Source organism: Periplaneta americana, chromosome 2, assembly GCF_040183065.1.
Source record: "Periplaneta americana isolate PAMFEO1 chromosome 2, P.americana_PAMFEO1_priV1, whole genome shotgun sequence".
NCBI lineage: Eukaryota > Metazoa > Arthropoda > Insecta > Blattodea > Blattidae > Periplaneta > Periplaneta americana.
In genome coordinates, this window is record NC_091118.1 from 171,942,105 (window position 1) to 171,965,336 (window position 23,232).

Here is a 23,232-nt window from a genome sequence, read left to right on the forward strand (position 1 = left end):
GACAATTGATATAAATGCAGAGTAGATTTCAGGTGAGAAAGTATTTGTCACAATACAAGCCAGCTGTGCATACCGGTACGTTGAAAATTACAGAGAACTATATTTTGAGAGATACGGTATTCAAATCTTGAAATAATGGTGATATTATGGATAGGCAGCAAAATAATGTAATTTATAGGTGATAGTATAGACATGCCTTGACAACAATGTAACTGAGAAGAATGTTGGAAATAAAACTCGCGAAGTGAATATATTGTTTCACTTCGTTTTGGAATGACTGATAATGGCTGCAAAAGTACGAACTTTCGTTCGTAATATGTATAAACTTGCGTGGTTATTCGTCTTTTTACGAGTTACTAATTCACTTATACCAGTGGATAATATAGAGAAGGGTTTCATACCCAGCCCAGCTTGGTTTGAGGAGACATCCAACAAATCCATGGCTGAAGAAGAGACGAAGTAAGTAGTTTACATCATATAATACTTTTACATAAAAGTGTAATAACTTTCTTGTAATAAATATCAATAAATTGAAAAATAGCAATTAAAGTGTACGGTAAATAATGGTGTTTATTTTTTCACTACAATAAACACACAACGAACTTAGCATCATATTTACGATATAGTGTGTGGTTTAAGAAGAGATTAATTATGGTTATACCAGAATTCTTTCATTCGAAAAAATTCACACCTGCATCAGTGGCGGCTGGTGAGACATTCTGGTGGTGGTGCCAAAATGAAAAAAGTTGTACGCAAATTACCCTAGTGAAATTAATAATCGCAGTTCACGTTTGCATTATATTAAATAAAACACATTAATTAAACCAGCTATTTTACCAGGTGTACAGTTAATAATGTATCTAGTAACAGTTACAATAACATTTCCGAAACTAATAACGAAATTTACAGATACAGATAATCAAAACTTTCACAGTATTGTTAGTCAAATACAAATAACTTTTATAACTAGTAAAATTACTGGCAAAAACATACGAGATAAACAATGGCATAGATAATAAACAAACACGTTTGCACTTTATTTAACAGGCCGATGAATCCAAGGCAGCGGCCTGAATAACACATGTTCATGTCCTGCATAGATCTCATGTATCGTTAACAAAAGCATCAATACTATAGCAACAGTGTAGCGATATTTAGTTGCCGCAAAATAAAACAAATATTACACAACATTAACAAACAGTGTTACATAATATGAAAAAAATATTTATCTTTCTAAAAAGAACCATGACTATCTCTGCGTTCAATATAGCTAAATGGATAATAATTTACACATTCAAATCCAAGTTATGTGCACTAGTTTTGAATTGGCAACATTACATTAACATTTGGCGCGGAGCTCTAACTCATAGACAAATAACGTCTCCAACAACCCTGCCATCTAGCGAAATTTCTGCATTACTGTGCTCTAGCGGGCGGAATATTAACTACTGAGTCAAATTGAATTCGGCTCAAAGTCTGCCATAAGAAACGCATATAAACTAGAAGCAGTAGCCTTTTGTACAGTGTTATATGGACGCAGGTAGTGCCTCACCGAAGTGGCTCCAACGTTCGGAGAAACACTGCAAGAGTACGTCTGGATATGTGCGCGCGCTCGTTCAAATGAAATACGAATAAAATGTATAAACTATTACAACTGCTTTCTAGGATATTATTTTTGTTTCTTTCATTGGTGGTGCCATGGCACACTGGCACTACCCCAAAAGCCGCCCCTGACCTGCATGATTTATTAAAACTTAGTAAATCCAAACTACTGCGAAATAACTATAAAATAAGATTATTATTTAGTAATTAAGGAAAGCAATTACCGGTAATTAATTACAGTTATATTTTTCGGGACTTAAATTAAAATTATTATATTTCAATTTCATTATATTTATTCCAATTTCATTATCATAATCATCATAAACACCATTATTACTACCTCCAAGCAGGATTAATATGTAGGTCTACTTTCAGAGGATCAGAGGTAATTTTGCACCATATTTTAAAGTTTTGATCACTATCCATCCTGTGACGAACTAAGAAATAAATCCGTTCAGTACTGCTGTGAAACATTTGCAAATAATTATGAAGACAAGTAGGTGCTAAAATATTGCGTGGTTATGTGTTCTACAAACAATACATTATAAGCATAAATTCACGGATTCATAGGATCATAGCTGTAGAACAATGAATGAATGAAATGAAATGCGCACAATATGCATACTGTAGGATTTGAAGTTTAGTCTTTGCAGAAATTTGTGAGCGAGGTTTTCCTTTCTCGGCAGTTTTCAACGTGATATCGTCCACACGGCTTCTGACACAGTTCACACACACACACATTCGTCGTTGGGTTCGTGGTATCTCTTGGTGGTACAGATCTTATGGTGAAAACCATGTACTGCGTAGCGGGTCACTATGTGTCTCAGTTCGTAGTTTGTGTTTGTCCAGTCTCTGGTTGTCATGGCGTCTGTTATGTAGAACTCGCTCCAGATGGCGTTCTTCTTTCCTCTGAGTACTTCCAGGGCTTTCTCGTATGCTGGGGTGTTCGGCATGCAGAGTTGCGTTCTAATATCTTCGATGAAGAAGCGTTCCTTCATTAGTTCGTATGTTAGTCTCGAGAGAGTTGTTCTTCCTACTCGTAGTACTCTTTTCATGAAGGATGATTTGACTCATTCAATTTTTCCCATGTCACTGACTGTTAAGTTCTCCCATATGATATTTAGTCCGTAGGTTGCTATTGGTGCTATAGCTGACCTAAATAAGGTCATTGCCGTTTTTGTTTCTAGTTGTTGCAGATTCTTAATATTGTACATAGCTTTTATTGCAGCGGCTGCTCTTTCTTGAATGTGGATTCTGTATGATTTTAGTTTTGTTTGAAGTGTTACTCCTAAATATTTAAATTTTTGCACTACCTCAAGTGGCTCGTTCTGCAGTGTCAGGGTGTCTTTTTTTCTTTGTTTGCCGCCGTTTCTGAAGTTCATTTGTTTTGTTTTCTGGTGGTTTATCTGTAGGCTGTTTTCCTCGGCCCATCTCACGAATTTATTTAGGACCTGTTGTAGTTCTTCTATGTTGGACGAGCCTATCGCCATGTCGTCTGCGTACATAATCAACGATGCTGTGGTGTCCTCTGTGATTTTCGCTATGTCTGTGGTCATGATATTGAAGAGGACCAGGCTGATAGGATCTCCTTGTATACGGTACCCCATTTGTCTGTATTATTTTGTTAGATAGTGTGATTTCGTCTGATATTTGATAGCTGTAGAACAATGTTATGTTAAATCGCCGCAGTGGCTAGAGTGCTGGACTTGTAATTCTGTGGACCTGGGTTCGATCCCCGGTGTACCTCCGATTATAACTTACGTTAGGCAAGCTCGTGGTCCAGGTAACACAGAGATTTTCTCCTGAAGCTCCGGTTCCCCTGTGACATCCCAACAAATCGCCATCATCTCTTCTTATCTCATCGCGGATGTAGGCGAAAACCAGTCTCCTATGGCACACCATGCGCAATGACTTTGTCGGTAAAGTGGTCTACACAACTGGCTTCATATGTGTGAATGATGAACAGTCAAGTACGCGCCATTAGCAAAAAAAAAAAAAAAAAAAAAAAGTCATGTTAAATTCTTAACTTAATAAGTTTTGCAATCATCTACGTCCAACAGTTTTTAAGTTGTGCAAATCTAGTTTTTCAGGTAAATCTCCCTGTAAAACAGATCTGAATATTCAGTTTTTAAGTTCTTCTCAACATGTCAGTGTATCTGTCACTTGGACTTTTTCGTGCCTTTTGTTTTTAGTAAGTAGTCTTATTCTGTGGTGCTCTTCCAGTGTGTTAACATTTTCTTTCATATATTCATTATTTTCTTTCGTCATTTTTATTTAGTCCCAGTTACGTATCTAAGTATATTTAGTTCTTAAATGCAAATCACTTAATTATCCTAAATTGTAAATGTTAATTTCATGATCAGTTTAATTTTATTAGTAAACTTGATCAAAAATTTCATTCATTTTTCTGATGATAGTGCAGAGTGTGCTGTAATAAATGCTTGATAGGTATTTTAATAAATACGTGATATTTCTTTCTTGCTGTTCTTTCAGGCAACAAGAAATGAAGAAGAAACTTTTTCCCCCATTCCTTAATCATCACTATAACCAGCATCCAAATCCATCCATGCCTGTTCCAAATCAGCTCTGGGCTCCATCTGTACCATCTACACCACCGCCACCACCACCAAATTATTCAGTAGTTGTAAACATCCAGATACCAGAAGCATTTGTTCTTGTATGTCAAGTGGAAGAACCATTGGAGGTAAATATTATTTTAGCAAGAGACAAAGATAAATAAATCATTACAAGTGATAAAAGCATATGTGCAATAAAAGGTAATTTATACGAAAGGCATAAGATTTCAAAGTAAAATTGTTTTCAGAATTAGATCTGGAATTTTTTATGTAACAGTAACAAATTTCATAGCTCATTATTTTTTACATTAGTACCTATACGAGATTATTTAAATCATCATCATCATCAGCTTCTTCTTCAACATGGTAGACCTGAAGGTCTGTTCCAGCTCAGAAAGAAGCACAAGAAAACGGATACAATCCAAATATAATAGACATTATCATAAGGAAGACAAAACAAAAACTTAACAAACACAAAAATACACAAAACACAACACAAACACAAAAACACAAGAAGTACATCACACTAACATATGAAAACAAAAGCACACATAAGATCACATCTTCATTCAGGAAACAGAAATACAACATAACATACAGAACAGAAAACACACTACAAAGACATCTCAACACACAAAAAACACAAACAAATAAATACGACCACACAGGTGTATACAAACTCAAATGTAATAGTTGCGACAAGTTCTACATAGGATAGACAGGCAGATCATTCCAAACACGCTACAAAGAACACATTAAAGCTATAACCAGAGGACATAATACATCTACATACGCCAATCACATAACCAATACTAACCATACATACAATAACATAAATACGGACATGGCAATCCTACACACACAACCCAAGAACCAAAAACTCAACACACTGGAACAATATGAAATATACAAACACATTAAAACACACCCCGATCAAATCCTCAACACACAGATCAATTTCAGTACACACACACTATTCGACTCCACAATTCAACACCTTCCAACAATAAAACACACCCTCCTAACAGGCAGAGAAGTTCGAGATGACGCCGCGATCTAGTAGGCTCTGATGATGGTGCGTGAAGCACTGAAAGAGCTGTAAGCCGGACAGATATTTCATATTTAACACGAGTAAGTCCACTAGTTCATAAATTAAGAAAGAATCTCTCCATCTGGTTCTAGGATGACCAACATCTCTATGAATCATTTAAATTACTGGTACAAATATTTTGAATTGGACTTTATAACTTCAAAGTATACTACAAGACATGGAAAGCTCAAAAGCTACCTCGAGAAATTCTTTTAGAATAAAATCTCAATGTAGTAATACTAATCTGTGAAATCGTGAAGAAATGCCACAGACAATAAAATACATTTTATTTGCTTGTCTAACATACATGGTACACAAAACATTTTTTGTTCCAGTACTGTTACGTTATCTGCAACCTATTATAAGTATTGAATACGTTATAAAATAAATTTCGTTCTACTAAAGAATTTAACATTTCTAGTGACAAGATGTTTAAGATAAAGGCAAATGTCTATATAACGACAGTATTTTAACAAATTTTCAGTTAAACGAAAAAATTCGTAATCCTTGTACATGGCCTTATAAGGTGCAGAATTAAATAATTTCTTTTGTACAAATGCCTGTATTACGAAAATTTCGTTGGAACAAAAAGAAAAAAAAGTTCATTCATCAAAATATTATTGATAGAAGGGATTAATTTTGTTGATTTTCCTTTGCATAACTTAACCTAATTCAGTGAGTGGGTTGTTTCCCCTATCCTTCTAATGGTATTTTCTCGAAAAGTACCTCTTTTCTTTTGTGTTTTGCCCATATGCTGAGGAAGACTATATGCCATTAGAAGACAGTTGTATGCACCGGACATTTAGAATTTTGTGAAACTTATAATCCTGTGGGCCCCGGTTCGATTCCTGGTTTGCCTCTGATTTATAACTTCTGTTGGGCAAGCCCATGGTCCAGGTAAGACAGAGGTTTTCTCCAGCAGCTCTGGTTTCCCTGTGGCATCCAACAAGTCTCTAACATCAATTCATTGCACCCTGGGCAATAGCTCTGTCGGTAAATTGATCTACATAACTAGCTTCATATGTGAGAATTACTTGTCAAGTACCTACCATCAGCAAGAAAAAAATTATTATTATTATTATTTTTATTATTATTATTATTATTATTATTATTATTATTATTATCATCATCATCATCATCATCTTGTATAATACGACGAATGTTTTAGAAGTATTACCATAATATGGTATCTACAGTTATGGATTTCACGTTAAAATACAAAACATATTAATTTCAGCTAGGTAGTCAAAATCCAAGCTATTACCAAGGTAATTTTATTACTACTGGTAGCCTACTCTATATTTTAATGACAAAAATTAGTAGGCCTACTTCATTATTCAATGATAAAGTTACCGTACTGTACCGTTACTTCATTATTCAATGATATCAGTGTTGTATGAACTTAAGAAGCAACATTTTTTAGATATGTTTGCTACATTTAACTTACATTGATATAACAATTTTCAAAGATCTATATAAATAAAAGAAAATTTTGTTCTTTGATACACAGCAATTAATGTGCGTATTTATTTATCGGTCATGATTTGTTATGTAAATTGCTAACGAGCAACATTTCTTGAAAGCTACTGTAATAGATTCAAAATCTGCAGAACATGAATATGTGTCATTCATCAGTATGATACCTGTATTCTTTTCTCGCGCTGACTCAAAGATATAGAGTTCCATTGTGTATAGTACCAAATTTAAAAAAAAGTCTCAAATATGAATTTGGGATAAGAATCTTCAAGAGTTTTAAGTGTCTTCAATGTGTACATATATATCGGTACACAATAATAAATTATTAAAGTGCGAATTCTACTGCTAATAGTTTTTTTTTCTGTATTTCAGCATATTTCATGGTTATGGTACCCATGTCCTAATCATCAATCACCTGGAGAGGGCATGTTGATAGCTGATGGTACAATTGTCTCCAATACATCATTGTATGGAGTGAGGATTTTAGGACAGAATGGAATTTATGTCTCTGAACTCCATATTCTTCAGAACCCATTACTGCCTGGAATTGCTGGCCTATACCGCTGTGAAGCATGGCCTCATGGTGCAACAAAAGACAGTTCTGCCCAATCGTCCAATACACTGTATCACGACGAGTTTATAATTGGCGGACAGTTAATGGTGAAAACTTGTTTCTATGACGGCAGCAGGGAGAAGTATTACTATCAAAATTATGGAATGTCAACTTATGGTCGTAATTTACGAGAAAATGATCGACAACCTAGAAACTCAACTGAATCAGATATTTCCAGCAATATGATAAGATTAAGTACGAAGTAAATTTAAAGAGTAATCAGATCCTTGCAAAATATGGTGGACCATCCTAGAAGGTCTCCTAAATTTCAAATATTTGTTAATCCTATTGCTGTTTTAATTTTTCACTCATCCTTGTATTCTGAAAGTGAAATTAGGTTACACGATGTAACGAAGAGGTTACTTGGACGTGTCTACTTAATAATGGGTCAAGAGCCTCAAAATATGATTGTAGATGGGCCATCAAATTTTCCGATATGCCACTGGTCAAGGCAAATATATACATTTACAGTTATTCAGTTGATCTTACTTTAATTTCTATAATATACCAATACTCAGTGCGGAATCATTTTTGTTAAATATTATATTTATACACCAGAAACATGGATATTGCGACGAAATGAAGAGAAACGAATAGAAACATTTGAAATGTGGATATGGAGAAGAATGGAGCGTGTGAAGTGGACAGATAGAATAAGAAATGAAGCTGTGTTTGAAAGAGTGAGTGAAGAAAGAATGATGCTAAAACTGATCAGAAAAAGAAAAAGGAATTGGATGAGTCACTGGCTGAGAAGAAACTGCCTCCTGAAGGATGTACTGGAAGGAATGGTGAACGGGAGAAGAGTTCAGGCAGAAGAAGATATTAGATGATAGCCGACATTAAGATATGTGGAAACTAAGAGGAAAGCAGAAAATAGGAAAGATTGGAGAATTCTGGGTTTGCAGTGAAAGACCTGCCCATGGGTAGAACACATGACATGTACACATAAGATGACAACAACAATAATTGTCATAATGCACGTATTGTTTGAGGAGTGTCAGCAATAGACTATTATTTGACTGAATTCTTAATTCAATCATATCAGTATTTTATTTTGTAATAAAAGAATCTGTAATAATAGCCTATTATATCTTTTCAAATAAAGAAGAAATTAAATTTTTCTTGAATTTAAATATGAAAATATTATTTTATGATATATAAGTTACCATAGATTTATCTATTGTTTCGTAACTAAGAAATTAACCCTTGTTATTGCTGCAAAATCATAAATGATAATAATGTAATTGTTACTAGTATATAGTATTGTATACTGGTAACTAAATTGTTGAATTATATTTATAATTTGGCTCAATATCTGGAATTAATGTTAACAAATCAAATGACAAAGTATCTGATCAAGTACGGAGACTGATTTTTTTTAATTCTCCTATTACCATTCTACTCCCTTTCTTGATTATATTAGTACAATATAATGTAACTACTGGTATTTCCACAAGTGCTTTACAATATTAGCATAAAACATGAGAATAAACTTCATATATCACATATATCCACTAGTAAATAACTTTCTTCAATTATTTTCAGGCAGTGTGTAGAATATTAATGCAAGACATAAAACTAGTAATTAGATACGTAAGTATTGTTGAAATTCTTAAAAGTTTTGTACGGTGCTGTGATGAATTCTGAGCATCATATTTGCATGTTCACATTAGATAAAAATTAGTTTATATTAACTAATCAGAATGTTATTAGAAAAGTAAGTCGATAATTATCATAATGTTGAGGAAATGATTACAATATGCCACATTATAGAGAAAAATTAAATAAATAATTCGCAAGGTATAATAAAACGAAGTTATGAATTAAAGTACAAATTCTTAAAATCAGCTTATTGGAAGAGAAAATAAGTTGCTTGAAAATGTTTGATTTGTTTTTTTTCCATTAAAGAATTAACTTTAACAAACTTACGATATTTTTTTTTTATTACGTACCAGTACATACATTATTTTTCTTGTTTTTCGTAGATCTTATCAGTAGCGGCCGGCGATCGAAATCCTCGGTGAGGCCAGATGCAACTAGTTTAAGTGCCTCCGATAGGAAATGTTTATTCATGATATTAATTATCATTGTTATTACTAGCTGAAAGTACCCGGCGTTGCCCTTTCTACTTCTGTTTTCAAATGAATTGGTTGTTAAATTTTCGGAAATTTCGGGAACCCAACTAAAGACAACCAAAACGAATTGTTTTACTAAGCTTTCCTCGCACATAAAGATGAATCTTTACTTAACTTCACTTACTGTACATGAATTAATACTCCTTAGCCAAATGCCTGCCAGGTTTAACTAAATTTAAAACAGTTGTAGATCAGGCACCGAAAAGAAAATATTTCATCATGTGCCTGATGTTCAACTTTTTTTAAAATTTATATATTTATTTGTTTTGTTTATTTATCTCTGCTGGTCAGTTACCACTAAATTTCAAGTGCTTTATCTTAGTCGTGGCTGTCAGCGTATTAAACACCATTAATTTTTCTACCGTCTCCTTTCCTCCCCGCCACAAATATGACGTTGTACAGAGGCAGAGAAAAAATAATTATAAGATCTGTACATTTAACTGAAGCTGTGCTGACATACATTTCACGTAATTTCATGTCTATGTGTGCTTTCACTTGAACTTCAGAGACAGCTGATGGTAATTAGAGAATTCTCTTGTTCCCAGTCTGAATCGTTGGGGTGTTATCGTGAGCCTAAATTTATCTATCGGTCGTACCAAAGAATCAATATATACGTATGTAATTCAATTTATATTGGAATATTTTTTACCCCTTGACAGCTGTACGCCCACTTATATCATGCCCGCCCTTTTTTTAAATATTACTTGAGATATTGTATCTAACAAATTCAGAACATATTAAATACCGGTATATTACTTTTTATTTTATATACAGAATACAGATAGAGTATAATTTTGCAAGAAGCCATTGTGCAGCATAAGTAATAATATTCTAAAAGACATCCTATGTTATAGAAAATGAAGTGACCATTCTTTCCACAACACTTGACATACTACACTGGCAACCTGATTACACAGATAAAATTTAGCATAACACATTATTGGACATGGGCAATAATATTTTGAAAGATATATATTTTAGAATTAAGTAGTATATCGAAATGATAGCCGTCCAAATCTTGGATTTAAAATATCGGCATCCCAATCAATTCAAATGAACAAAAATAAAGAAAATGTAAATTAATGTCTTATTTTCAGTGGTCTTACGTATATTCACATAAATTAGGAACATGACAAAAGTCTCATTGATATGCATACAATTCGTTTTCCCGTCTTTTGTATAAATGTGTATAATATATGTTTAGGTGTGATCACTTGAAAGCAAGTTACGCAATTATTGACAATGTGAAAAACACGGAGATTTAAGTGAATGTCTGCAACTTTGAGCAACTTTCTTTGAGCTTTATTTTACTACGGTCATTACGAATGCTAGTCGCACTGAAATGGCAGTTGCTTAAAATCGAATGGCATGTTACTGGCTATCATGACAATATGTGGGATAAAAACATCTTTTCCTTTCATTTTGCCAGTTAATACTGTCACTTCTATTACGTTTGTCATGAGTTTTTTCACACCAATTCCTGTTCCATTGCTAAATTCTTGTGGATCAATATTTCGCAATAGTACTATTGGTGATTCAATATTAAGTATTAAATTATGTGTTGGCAATCCTTGTGATTTCAAAGAATTTAAGAATTATTCAGTTTGATAAAACACAATCTGCTCACTATCTACAACTGTCTCGAGAAACACATAATACGGTTCTGGACTGCATAAGGATGCTTATTGCATGAATTGTCTAGATTTTGGCCTTCATGATGTATCCACAATGTTATTTTATATCGTTTTGCTTTTTCCATGGCCTCATAGAGTCGATGTTGAATACAACAGACAATAATAAAGAACAATTGACTATAGAAGATTACATTTTAGTATTACACATGAATGTTTGATCGTATTTATTTTTATTTCTTACTTTTTTAATTGATTTAACGTCAATTTTAACAATTTTAATATAGCCTATGTTCTTCTCCTGGTTATGAAGGTTAAATGTGCAAACTTTGGTACATATTGGTCAAAGCGTGTAGATTTGTATAGGGAACATACATACATACCCACATTCACTTTTATATATTAGATATTATTAATATCATTATTACTGTATTATTATTATTATTATTATTATTATTATTATTATTATTATTATTATTATTATTATTAGTCTATTCTTATTACTATCAATGAAAAATAATAATTTCACTCACCAAATAAGCTGTTATGCTCTGAGTTTCAGTGACTGTTTCAGTGTGATGAAGCAACCCATATTATGTGTTGAAATTCCCCTTTCTTTCTTTTCTTTTTATTTTTTTCCTTTGACAGCAACAAACAAGGCCAAGAGAAGTTTATTTTGCATCACATTACCACATAACCATTTATGTTGCCCATACCAGGATGCAATAGAAACTCGCATTTTAAGATTATGTGTCAGAAAAATTATCAGCGATGTCGTAGGTATCTCGGTAGTCTCTCTCTTTATTTAAAACTTCCTTTCTTTCAGTATTATTTCTTCTCGAAAAAGGACACTCTAACAATGAATTAACTACACTAGCATTATTTCTCGCATTTGTTTCTGTTTATATTTTCCCGAAATATATAACAACATTGGCCCACATTCACTACTGTACTACGAAGTACAATAGTACAACACCCTCACTTATGTCATAAACTGACACATAAGGGGAGAGAATCGAGTGGGTCTCTGCCTGCCAAAGAGCTGGAATTTTGTTATTTATGGCCTAGAAGACAAGTCACCACTGCTATTCCCACCCTACTGTACCCTTGAGGCCGGCCCATGGATGGGACGAGTGAAACCTGACCAGGCCAGCCGAATTGTGCCTCAGCTACAACGTTTTAAGCGTAAACTCAAAGCCCGCAAAAGGACATGAAATGCATTAAGCCAGACCCGGCACGAACGATTCTGGCCTCAGGAACAAATGTTACTGCAAAACAGGTCTATATACATCACAAGCCAGACCCGGCACGAGCAATCCTGGCCTCAGAAACAAGTTTTACTGCAAAACAGGTCTATATACATCACAAGCCAGACCCGGCACGAGCGATTCCGGCCTCAGGAACAAATTTTACTGCAAAACAGGTCTATATACATCAAAGTTTTCAAATGTTTCAAATGCTTCTACAGCAATATAGCCCACATCTGTGGAGTACCGGTCAGCGCGTCTGGCCGCGAAACCAGGTGGCCCGGGTTCGAATCCCGGTTGAGGTAAATTACCTGGTTGAGGTTTTTTTCCGGGGTTTTCCCTCAACCCAATATGAGCAAATGCTGGGTAACTATCGGCGCTGGACCCCGGACTCATTTCACCGGCATTATCACCTTCATATCATTCAGACGCTAAATAACCTGAAATGTTGATACAGCGTCGTAAAATAACCCAATAAAAAAATCTACAGCGATATATGCTTCATAACTAATACATTATATAAAAACACAAAATTTGATTTCAGTTAAGCCAAGTGACTGAGGCCCGGCCTCACTTGCCTCAGTCAATCAGCTGCCACTGGATCTTATATTATGATACCAATATGGAGATAGAAGAACAGTCATCATCATCATCATCATCAAACAAGTCAAGAATCTAGGCCTAATTGCCTGTTCTAATGTCATTGAAGAACAAGAACGACATAAAGTGACAGATATTTTACAGTGTATGACGTGATACTGTACTTCAACTTAGGAAAGGAGTGTGAAAGAGTGTGTTAAAATAATATTTGTCACAATATATTTTCTCTGTCACCTGTTTAGTAATTTTGTAGTTTATAATTCAGCGTAAATAAGTCATAATAATTGTGTAACTTAAATGAGAACTCACATGTAATAATAACTGGTAATGTAGGGTACTATTTTCATGTAACGGTACTAATATCAATACCTACTGAATCAAAGAACCTAATCTATTATTAATAAGGTACCTACCGATATATAAAATAATTCTTTTAGGCCTAATACAGATTATGTAAGTAGACTTATTATGCAAGGAAATAATAACAATTAAATCTCAATGTTTGTGTACTGAAAATAATATCCATTCCAGAAAAGACTTAAAAATCTACAGTGCCTCGGAAAAGTGACATAAGTCAGTTTCCACAAATCTTTTTTGATACTTTATTGACAACTTACGAAACATCTGCTCGCTTGGAAAAAGAGACATACGGTAAGTATTTCTCCCATTACAATAATTCATATAGGAAAAAAAAATCAAATCGACATAAACCAGTGTAAGTTGTCAATAAATTATCAAAAAAGGTTTGTGGAAACTGACTTATGTCACTTTTCCCAGGCACTGCAGAAATGTAGACGTACACAATGAAAAATACAATAAAGGGTTTTGTATCGTACCAATTATAAGCACAAAGTATAGGCTATTTGCTTTGGTTTAACCATTTAAGCATGCTTAAAACAAACTTTTAAGTTACCTTACATTTATTTATAACAACAACAACAACAACAATAATAATAATAATAATAATAATAATAATAATAATAATAATAATAATAATAATAATGATGATGAAATTTGTGGAATATAAAAGTATATTGTATGTTTCACATGTTAATTAAATAGGTTACCTTGTTGATTAGTTCCAGCCGGTGGGCTAATGCACACACTCTTTAACTCCACATTACGCTACACAAACACACCCCCACAGGAAATGCAATCAGAAGGCGCGAAGACCACCCAGTCCTGATGATAGCCTACTGGCTGAAGCTAGTAAACAAGATACCGGTAACCTAGATAATTAACACGTGAATGCATATATTACATACTTTATATTCCGAAGTGATGAAGTGTTAAAAGTTGTGTAATCAAGATGTATAAAATTTGTGATTATAAAAACATGCATTTGAATAAGCTATTTCATTACAATGAGATATTCTTGTGATATTGGTATTTGTGCATTTTCAAAATATAAAGAGTATTTAATGTAATGGAACAATTTAATGACTAATTTCTTCCTGAAGATTTAACCATTAAGTTACTCCAAAATAATGGATGATTGAGATTCAAGTATTGAAGAAAGTGAACATCCTGGGATACTTCTGTAACATTGTAGTTATAGTACTTCTCCCAGTAAAATTATTTTCAAAATTAGCTATATTATCCAATAATACTAACGGGTACTGGTACATGTATTCTTCTGCATCAATAATTATTCTAGTAAATGATTCTTACTTACTTACTTACAAATGGCTTTTAAGGAACCCGAAGGTTCATTGCCGCCCTCACATAAGCCCGCCAGCGGTCCCTATCCTGTGCAAGATTAATCCAGTCTCTATCATCATACCCCACCTCCCTCAAATCCATTTTAATATTATCCTCCCATCTACGTCTCGGCCTCCCTAAAGGTCTTTTTCCCTCCGGTCTCTCAACTAACACTCTATATGCATTTCTGGATTCGCCCATACGTGCTACATGCCCTGCCCATCTCAAACGTCTGGATTTAATGTTCCTAATTATGTCAGGTGAAGAATACAATGCGTGCAGTTCTGTGTTGTGTAACTTTCTCCATTCTCCTGTAACTTCATCCCGCTTAGCCCCAAATATTTTCCTAAGCACCTTATTCTCAAACACCCTGAACCTATGTTCCTCTCTCAGAGTGAGAGTCCAAGTTTCACAACCATACAGAAGAACCGGTAATATAACCGTTTTATAAATTCTAACTTTCAGATTTTTGGACAGCAGACTGTATGATAAGAGCTTCTCAACCGAATAATAACACGCATTTCCCATATTTATTCTGCGTTTAATTTCCTCCCGAGTGTCATTTATATTTGTTACTGTTGCTCCAAGATATTTGAATTTTTCCACCTCTTCGAAGGATAAATCTCCAATTTTTATATTTCCATTTCGTACAATATTCTGGTCACGAGACATAATCATATACTTTGTCTTTTCGGGATTTACTTCCAAACCGATCGCTCTACTTGCTTCAAGTAAAATTTCCGTGTTTTCCCTAATCGTTTGTGTATTTTCTCCTAACATATTCACGTCATCCGCATAGACAAGAAGCTGATGTAACCCGTTCAATTCCAAACCCTGCCTGTTATCCTGAACTTTCCTAATGGCATATTCTAGAGCGAAGTTAAAAAGTAAAGGTGATAGTGCATCTCCCAGCTTTAGCCCGCAGTGAATTGGAAAAGCATCAGATAAAAACTGACATATACGGACTCTGCTGTATGTTTCACTGAGACACATTTTAATTAATCGAACTAGTTTCTTGGGAATACCAAATTCAATAAGAATATCATATAATACTTCCCTCTTAACCGAGTCATATGCCTTTTTGAAATCTATGAATAAGTGATGTACTGTACCCTTATACTCCCATTTTTTCTCCATTATCTGTCGAATACAAAAAATCTGATCAATAGTCGATCTATTACGCCGAAAACCGCACTGATGATCCCCAATAATTTCATCTACGTACGGAGTTAATCTTCTCAAAAGAATATTGGACAAAATTTTGTACGACGTCAACAAAAGTGATATTCCTCGAAAGTTACCAGTTATTTTTGTCCCCCTTTTTAAAAATAGGTACAATTATGGACTCCTTCCATTGTTCTGGTACAATTTCCTTTTCCCAAATAGCAAGTACAAGTTTATAAATTTCGCTATATAATGCACTTCCACCCTCTTGTATTAATTCTGCTGGAATTTGATCGATACCTGGAGACTTGTACATTTTCAGATTTTCTATCGCAATTTCGACTTCTGAAAGCGTGGGTTCGGGTATAAATGGCTCAGCAGTTTGTATTTCAATTTCGTCTCGATCATTTCTATTTGGCCTATGTACATTTAGTAGTTGCGCAAAATAGTTTTTCCATCTGTTTAGGATTGATGGAGAGTCTGCAAACAAGTCACCATTCTCATCCTTGATCACGTTTACCCTTGGCTGATATCCGTTCTTAAATTCCTTTATACCCTTATATAAATCTCGAATGTTTTTATTCTTACTATTTGTTTCTACCTCATTCAGTTTTTCCTTCAAGTAACCTCTCTTTTTATTCCTAAGTGTACGATTTGCTTCCCGTCTTTCATTGAAATAATTATCTCTCTTCTCCTCAACTGGATCCTGTAAGAATTTCAATTTTGCCTGTTTCCTTCTTTCTACTACCATGCAACAATCTTCATCAAACCACGGTTTCTTTTTCTTAGTTTCATAATAACCTATGCTCTGCTCAGCTGCAATTTTGATACTATCTCTGATATTTTCCCACACGCTATTAACATCTAATTCTTTCTCAACTTCGTCGGAACTTTCTAAAGTGGCAAACCTATTCGAAATTTCGACCTGATAATTTTGCTTAGCTTCCTCGTCCTTTAATTTCAAAATATTGAATTTAGTAATATTAACTTGTTGCTCTACTCGCTTGGCTACTGATAATCTTTCTCTTAATTCTCCAATCACCAAATAATGGTCACAATTACAGTCTGCACCCCTGAAAGTTCGAATATCTACTATACTAGTATGTCTCCGTTTATCTATCAAGATGTGATCTATTTGGTTGTGTGTCAATCCATCTGGAGAAGTCCAAGTATATTTATGTATATCCTTATGGGGGAATGTTGTACTTTTGACAAAGTAAATGATTCTACTTGATAAAATAACGTTATTCGTAACACTAAACAATGTGATTTACGTAAAGATTAATTTTTGGTCCTACAGAATTTATCTGTTGTGGTAACAATGGTTATTAGAGGAGAAAAATTCGCTCCGATGCTGGGGATCGTACCAAATGTTCTAACCACTGAGCTACGCCGAAGTTCAATCCACAGCACTGGATCGAATCCCCTTCCTCTAGTGTTTTAATTCTGTAGGACCAAAATCTTTACGTAGATTCTTCGCATATATTGTGGAATTCCGGCCACCAAGTCATTGACTCCTTGTATAATGGAAATTGACTTAATATAATTATATCAACATATAGGCCTACAGTATGTCGAACATGGAGTAAGGCCACAAAAGGAAAAACACCAAAGTCTTTGGTATTAAGTATTGAAAGAGATTTTATTGGTTTCCGTTATTTGAAAACCCGAAATTGATGTTTCATTTATCAGTTTTCGACGGCTTAGAATGTTGGGAAAGAGGATCAATTTTGCTATTATCAGAGTCACCTACAGTACACTGTACGGAGTGATTCTCTGTTTTTGCATAAAAATGGCGAACCTGAACCATAACATCACTGCATCACTGGCCACTTCTCTGCCATCTATGTTCGCATTTCAGTACTGTTTGTTACACGAGATGCAATTTCGTAAAACGCGAAATATTAAAACCGTTGCTTACGAAATCTCATTATATGATTTCTTTAGAAGTAATATTAGTGGAACTTGCGAAATTAAGTTAGTTCAGTAATATTCATAAATAGTCCTTAGAGTTAATTGAGGTCAAAATGTGAGGAAATTAGTGTAATGACAGTTTGTGTCTTCATATTTCCCTCGTGGAACATCTACCAATAGAAATTAGCCAGTTGGACAACGTGCAACCACCCATTGGCTCTTGATTGGATAAAGGGAATGGGGTGCAAGATCTTTATTGGATGAGGTACATATGCGTGGTAGAGTGTGATTGGTTAGTTGTACACGAGTACGTAAATGAATACCTTCTAGAATCATTTGTTGGTTATTGTCATCGAAGGAAACAACAGTGTGAGATAGTGGCTTGTGAATTGTGGAGTAAATAAGACAGAAATGAGGACCTTTCTACTCTGTATTTTAGGTGCCCTCTTGTTAGCAGGTAAGAAATAGCAGATACGAATTTTATTTGAGTTTTAGTGTTTGTTTATATGTTATTGTAACCATGCCATCGACGAGCCGGTGTTTTGACTTTATGAAATTAGAGTTGTCTAAAAAACTGAAACATTTTTATCTTATTTGTATACGTTTTAATGGATTTAATGCGATGCATGTTGAATAGTGATTTGTGTTTTCAATATGTAATGCCACCGTTGCACAGTCGAAAGTTTTTCCTTTAATATTTTTGCTGTGCTTATTGTAGCTAACCTTTAAATTTAAAGGTACCTCATTTAAATGTTAACATATTTACAATCTAGGAGACACATGTAATCCATTACTGTTCTGATACATCTCCGTCAACGAATGTATTTTATCGCTAATTATAAGTGTACCAAATCCTGTATTAAATTCATGCAATCCCTGCGGCTCAACCTTCGTCGCCCATATCCTTCTACATTTGTTGAAGTTTGACTGATGACTCAATTTTTATTTAAAGGATTTTCTCGGGCAGAAGATGCCACGGAAACAGAAACAGTAGAAGCAGACATTGGCTCAAGTCGAGAAGGATCAAGAACAGGTAAATTATTTTCACGAAAATGTTTTTTCGTTTCTTTCAACATCAAGGGATTCTATACGCTAAATAATCTGTCTTGTTGGTATATTTAATTTCTGAATTTGTGCATGCTGAAGTTTAACTGCATGATTCAATTAGGGTTCACAGGTGTTCTTTTTAGCAGAATGTGAAATTTCATCTGAAAGGTCTGTTTTATTTCTTAGATGATGAAGTAGTGAAGAGGGAAGAAGAAGCAATTAAACTTGATGGACTGAACGTGGCTCAGATGAAAGAACTGCGAGAGAAAGCAGAAAAGTTTACATTCCAGGCTGAAGTAAATAGGATGATGAAACTGATCATTAATTCTCTGTATCGTAACAAAGAGGTGAGAGATAAAATAAGTTTTTATAACCGCTATTCCTCCTAAACGTTTAGCATTTTTGTATTTAGGTTAGATTTGTCATTTCTGTCTCACCAAGCAAATGTATGTAGGCCTACATGAATATACCTATGTTTCCCTAGAAATGTTGGAGTTGAATGTAATCTGTGAATTAATTTCATATAAATTTTTACCCATTCCTAGTTCTAAATGATAGACTATATATGTGTTGAAGTTTTACATACTGTTGGTCATTCTTTTCTCGAGCTCAAATGAACCACTGTGTCACATGGAGAGGAAATTAGTTCGAAATTTTTAATGAATCTACAATGTAACCAATCAACTGCAACATAATCCAACTCACTCCATCCAACGCTCGCTTTCAGTCAGAACTTCGCCCATGTAGCAATTTGTAAGGTGTGAATAATTACGTAATTACGAGTGTAACATTTGAAGATGTTATTAGAGCATATTAAGTAAACTCTATGAAAAGCTCTTTCATTTCAAAAAAGGGTTTTTCGGTATTTAGAAATGTCCATGAGTATATAGGCCTACTGAGCATTAAATGTAAGATAAAACAGAAAATGTCAGATGTTATTAAAAAAAAAATCAGTATTTCTGTGTGTTGGTTCAGAATCACATCTACGTATGCGTTGTGGGGAAAAATGAACTTTTTAGGAAATATATACAGTGAGGAACATTTATCGTGATCCGGAGATAGGTGATGCCAGTCCCCTCCAAGCTATGGCTTGGCTACTGCAAGGTACATTGTATCGCTGGCATTGATACAACACTTGTAATAAGAGTTGTAGAATTTGTACTTGCAAACCTAGCTCATATTTGTTGCTCAAAATGTCTCTCCTTTGCTGGAACACATTGCTGACATCTTTTTACGAAATTGATATTCCCTTTCACAAGTTCACTATTGAGTGACTCTACAGCAATTTTTATGTAGTCTTTGAATTTGTTTATGGTGTGATCGATTTCTCAAGCATTGAGTCTCTGCAAGATTAAGTTACAAAAATTAAATCTAGTAATAGGGTCTTGCGGTTTGGAATTCTGTATGGCTTTAATTTAAGTAGGCTAATTTTGTTGCTCACTCAGCAGAGAGGTTACTCGTTCTGGTTTCTGCCAAACGCCTAAGAAATTTTTGAGAATTGTGTTCTAGTCTTTCACCAGTCTCGTCTAAGTTTTCTTCTATAAGAATATGCTGTCCAAGGTTTTTTTTTACGATCGTTTATTGAACCTGTCCACATAAACGTTTTATAGTCTTATTATACAGGTACTAAGCACAGGTCCTTTAGGAAATTTCACTCGAAATTCGCGTTTTGTTGCCACACAGGATTTTCTTTTTCGTATGTATTTATGTATGTAGCCTACCTATGTATTGTACAGATACATTCACGTAGCCAAACGAATATGGCATTACCACAAAACACTGAGTGGTACAAACTTTTAAGAAAAATAGCTTTTACTCTGGCCGTGTAGCTCAGTTGGTAGAGCAGCTGGCTATGGACTGAAAGGTCCGGGGTTCGATCCCAGTTGGTGACAGGGTTTTTTTTCTCGTTGCCAAACTTTCAGAACGGCCCCGAGGTTTACTCAGCCTCCCATAAAATTGAGTACTGGGTAAAAGGCGGTCAGAGCGTGGTGCCAACCACACCACCTCATTCTAGTGCCGAGGTCATGGAAAGCATGGGGCTCTACCTCCATGCCCCCCAAGTGCCTTCATGGCATGTTACGGGTATACCTTTACCTTTTTTTTTTTTACCTTTTACCGACATATAACAAATAATGCTTTAAAAAATCTGGGTTTTATTATTAGAAATTCAAAAACTTTACAGAACACTTCGACTTTGACACTCCTTTTTAATTGTCATGTTTGCGCTAAATTGGAATATGCATCTGTAATTTGGTCACCCACTTGCAAATCACATAGTAATCAAATTGAAAAAATTCAAAAACGATTCTCTAGATATCTGTATTTTAGAAGATATCATTGTTCAGCCCTCCATAACAAAGTTTCGTACAACAATCTACTTGCTGAATTTAATTTAATATCTCTTGCCAGTCGTAGATTACTTGCTGAACAACTTTTATTATATAAAATATTCAACGGTCTACTGGATAATAGCGAAATATTATCACAAATCCAGATTAACGCTAGAACATCACATTTAAGAAATAGTCAATTGTTATATTATAAAAAACCAAACACTTCAGCACATAAAAATTCACCAGTGTTAAAAATGTGTTCAAATTTCAATGAAATATGTAAAACATGGGATCTAGATTTCTGCATTTCTTACATGGAATACAAACATTTTCTTATTAATATACTGAAGGTACCGGTAGTTGATTTTGTATAATATTGCTATTTGTTACTCTGTAATTTGCCAATTATAGCTACATTTTACATTTTTGGCTATGACATCTATAGTTAACTATTTTTCATTTATTTTATTTTGTATTTTTCATTTATATCTATATCTGTATCTCTCAGTTAGGTAGTATCTATTTGTCTGTTCTTTTTTTTTTTCTTTCCTTTTCTCATTTTCCATTTTAATTTGTATTTACACTTGTATCTGTTTCATCTCTTCTTTTTTCATGTTATCTTTTTTTTTTTTTTTTTTTTTGTAAACGAATATCTGTACTGTCTATTATAATTGGGGCTTGCCCTATTATAGGCATAAATAAATATTGCTAGCATCTGATTTCAAAACTGCAGTGTCATTCTTTGTGTGTGCATGCCCATGTCTCACACTAGTGACCAGCCAGCCGTACCTCCAACACGTAACAGGCTGCTATCTCAGATCTCCATAAATACTCCTGTCTGTATAATAATTGAAAGAACTTGGACGATCTTATATTAATAATGAAAGAACAGAAAAATGTCTGCAAATAAGTGAAACATTTTTACGAGTGAGTGCTGTAATAAGAACAGAAATTATATATAACAATAGTTCACAAGTTCAGATTAAATTTTGGAAAATGTCGATCTTTGTAATCCATTTAAGGTCATCTAAACTGTACCTTATTTCTTGATTTCAGATCTATCTTCGAGAACTAATTTCAAATGCTTCTGATGCTCTGGACAAGATTCGTCTTCTGTCCCTCACTGATAAGTCAGTTCTCGACACAACAGATGAATTATCAATAAAAATAAAGGTAACATAGTTTACATTGTCAGTATTAAGGTTGAGCATATTGCTATTGTTGCCCTGGAAACATATATTGAATGAAATAATATAACATATTTTATTATCTTTCACAGGCAGATAAAGACAATCACGTATTACACATTATTGACACTGGTATTGGAATGACTAAAACTGATCTAGTCAATAATTTGGGAACAATAGCGAAGTCTGGTACAGCTGACTTCTTAAGCAAGATGCAAGAAGCCTCAACAGCTCAAGACATGAACGATTTGATTGGACAGTTTGGTGTTGGATTTTATTCCTCTTTCTTAGGTAAGAAGAAAAACAGATTAGTATGATTTGAATCTTGCATGGTAAGGCTGGGTGCACACAGAATGAGACACGGCGAGACACGATGTTTTGCTTTACAACGCCTCACGACAGCTTAACACGGTCTGTAATAAGTTTCAATTGGATCATCTATGCTTATCTTATGTTACAAATATAAGTTTTTTTATTGATTTGTCACATTAACGTTTTCGGTACTATGTGTACCATCTTCAGATGTATACTTGATACTAATTATGAACCAGGTCAATAGATGCATGTATTGTGGACTTGAATGATCTGTATTTGTGTACGTAATATACTATACCCATGATCAATTACTGTGGTTACGTAGATAAATACCATAAAACACTTATATGCTATTAAATAAGTAAAACAAACAATTAAAATCAATTATTTAAATCACTGTGGTCGTTTCTGATATGACGTGATCTTGGTTATATGATATTGTTGATGTGTGTTGTCGAGATAGTTTAATGGGACAATAAGTTATTAAAATTTCACTATATTAGTTGTACTGTATTTTGAATAAATATAAATTAGACCTTGAGATTTCTTATCTGACCATGGTGTTTTAAACAATTGATTTTAATTGTTTGTTTTACTTATT

General features: G+C 34.2%; 2 protein-coding genes across 2 annotated transcripts in view; both read left to right on the forward strand.

Annotated features, from left to right (window-relative positions):
* The first annotated feature begins 58 nt into the window (after positions 1–58).
* LOC138695319 (uncharacterized) lies at positions 59–9,150 on the forward strand. The gene is made up of 3 exons (XM_069819744.1): positions 59–459; positions 4,096–4,306; positions 7,117–9,150. The coding sequence occupies exons 1-3, from the start codon at positions 284–286 to the stop codon at positions 7,561–7,563; spliced, it is 834 nt and encodes a 277-aa protein (XP_069675845.1). The 5' UTR covers positions 59–283; the 3' UTR covers positions 7,564–9,150.
* Positions 9,151–18,049: 8,899 nt separating this feature from the next.
* Gp93 (heat shock protein 90 Gp93) overlaps positions 18,050–23,232 on the forward strand; it is a 35,130-nt gene continuing 29,947 nt past the window's right edge. The window contains exons 1-5 of the mRNA XM_069818904.1: positions 18,050–18,206; positions 18,702–18,782; positions 18,983–19,143; positions 22,186–22,302; positions 22,409–22,607. Coding sequence (XP_069675005.1) covers positions 18,161–18,206; positions 18,702–18,782; positions 18,983–19,143; positions 22,186–22,302; positions 22,409–22,607 — 604 coding nt within the window. The 5' untranslated portion in view covers positions 18,050–18,160. The remainder of the gene's footprint in view (positions 18,207–18,701; positions 18,783–18,982; positions 19,144–22,185; positions 22,303–22,408; positions 22,608–23,232) is intronic.

Excerpts from the sequence above, each read along its gene's own strand:
- LOC138695319 (XM_069819744.1), top strand. The coding sequence starts at position 284 with ATGGCTGCAAAAGTACGAACTTTCGTTCGTAATATGTATAAACTTGCG. Across the intron at positions 460-4,095 it reads ATGGCTGAAGAAGAGACGAA|GCAACAAGAAATGAAGAAGA; the intron begins GTAAGTAGTTTA and ends CTGTTCTTTCAG. Across the intron at positions 4,307-7,116 it reads AAGTGGAAGAACCATTGGAG|CATATTTCATGGTTATGGTA; the intron begins GTAAATATTATT and ends TCTGTATTTCAG.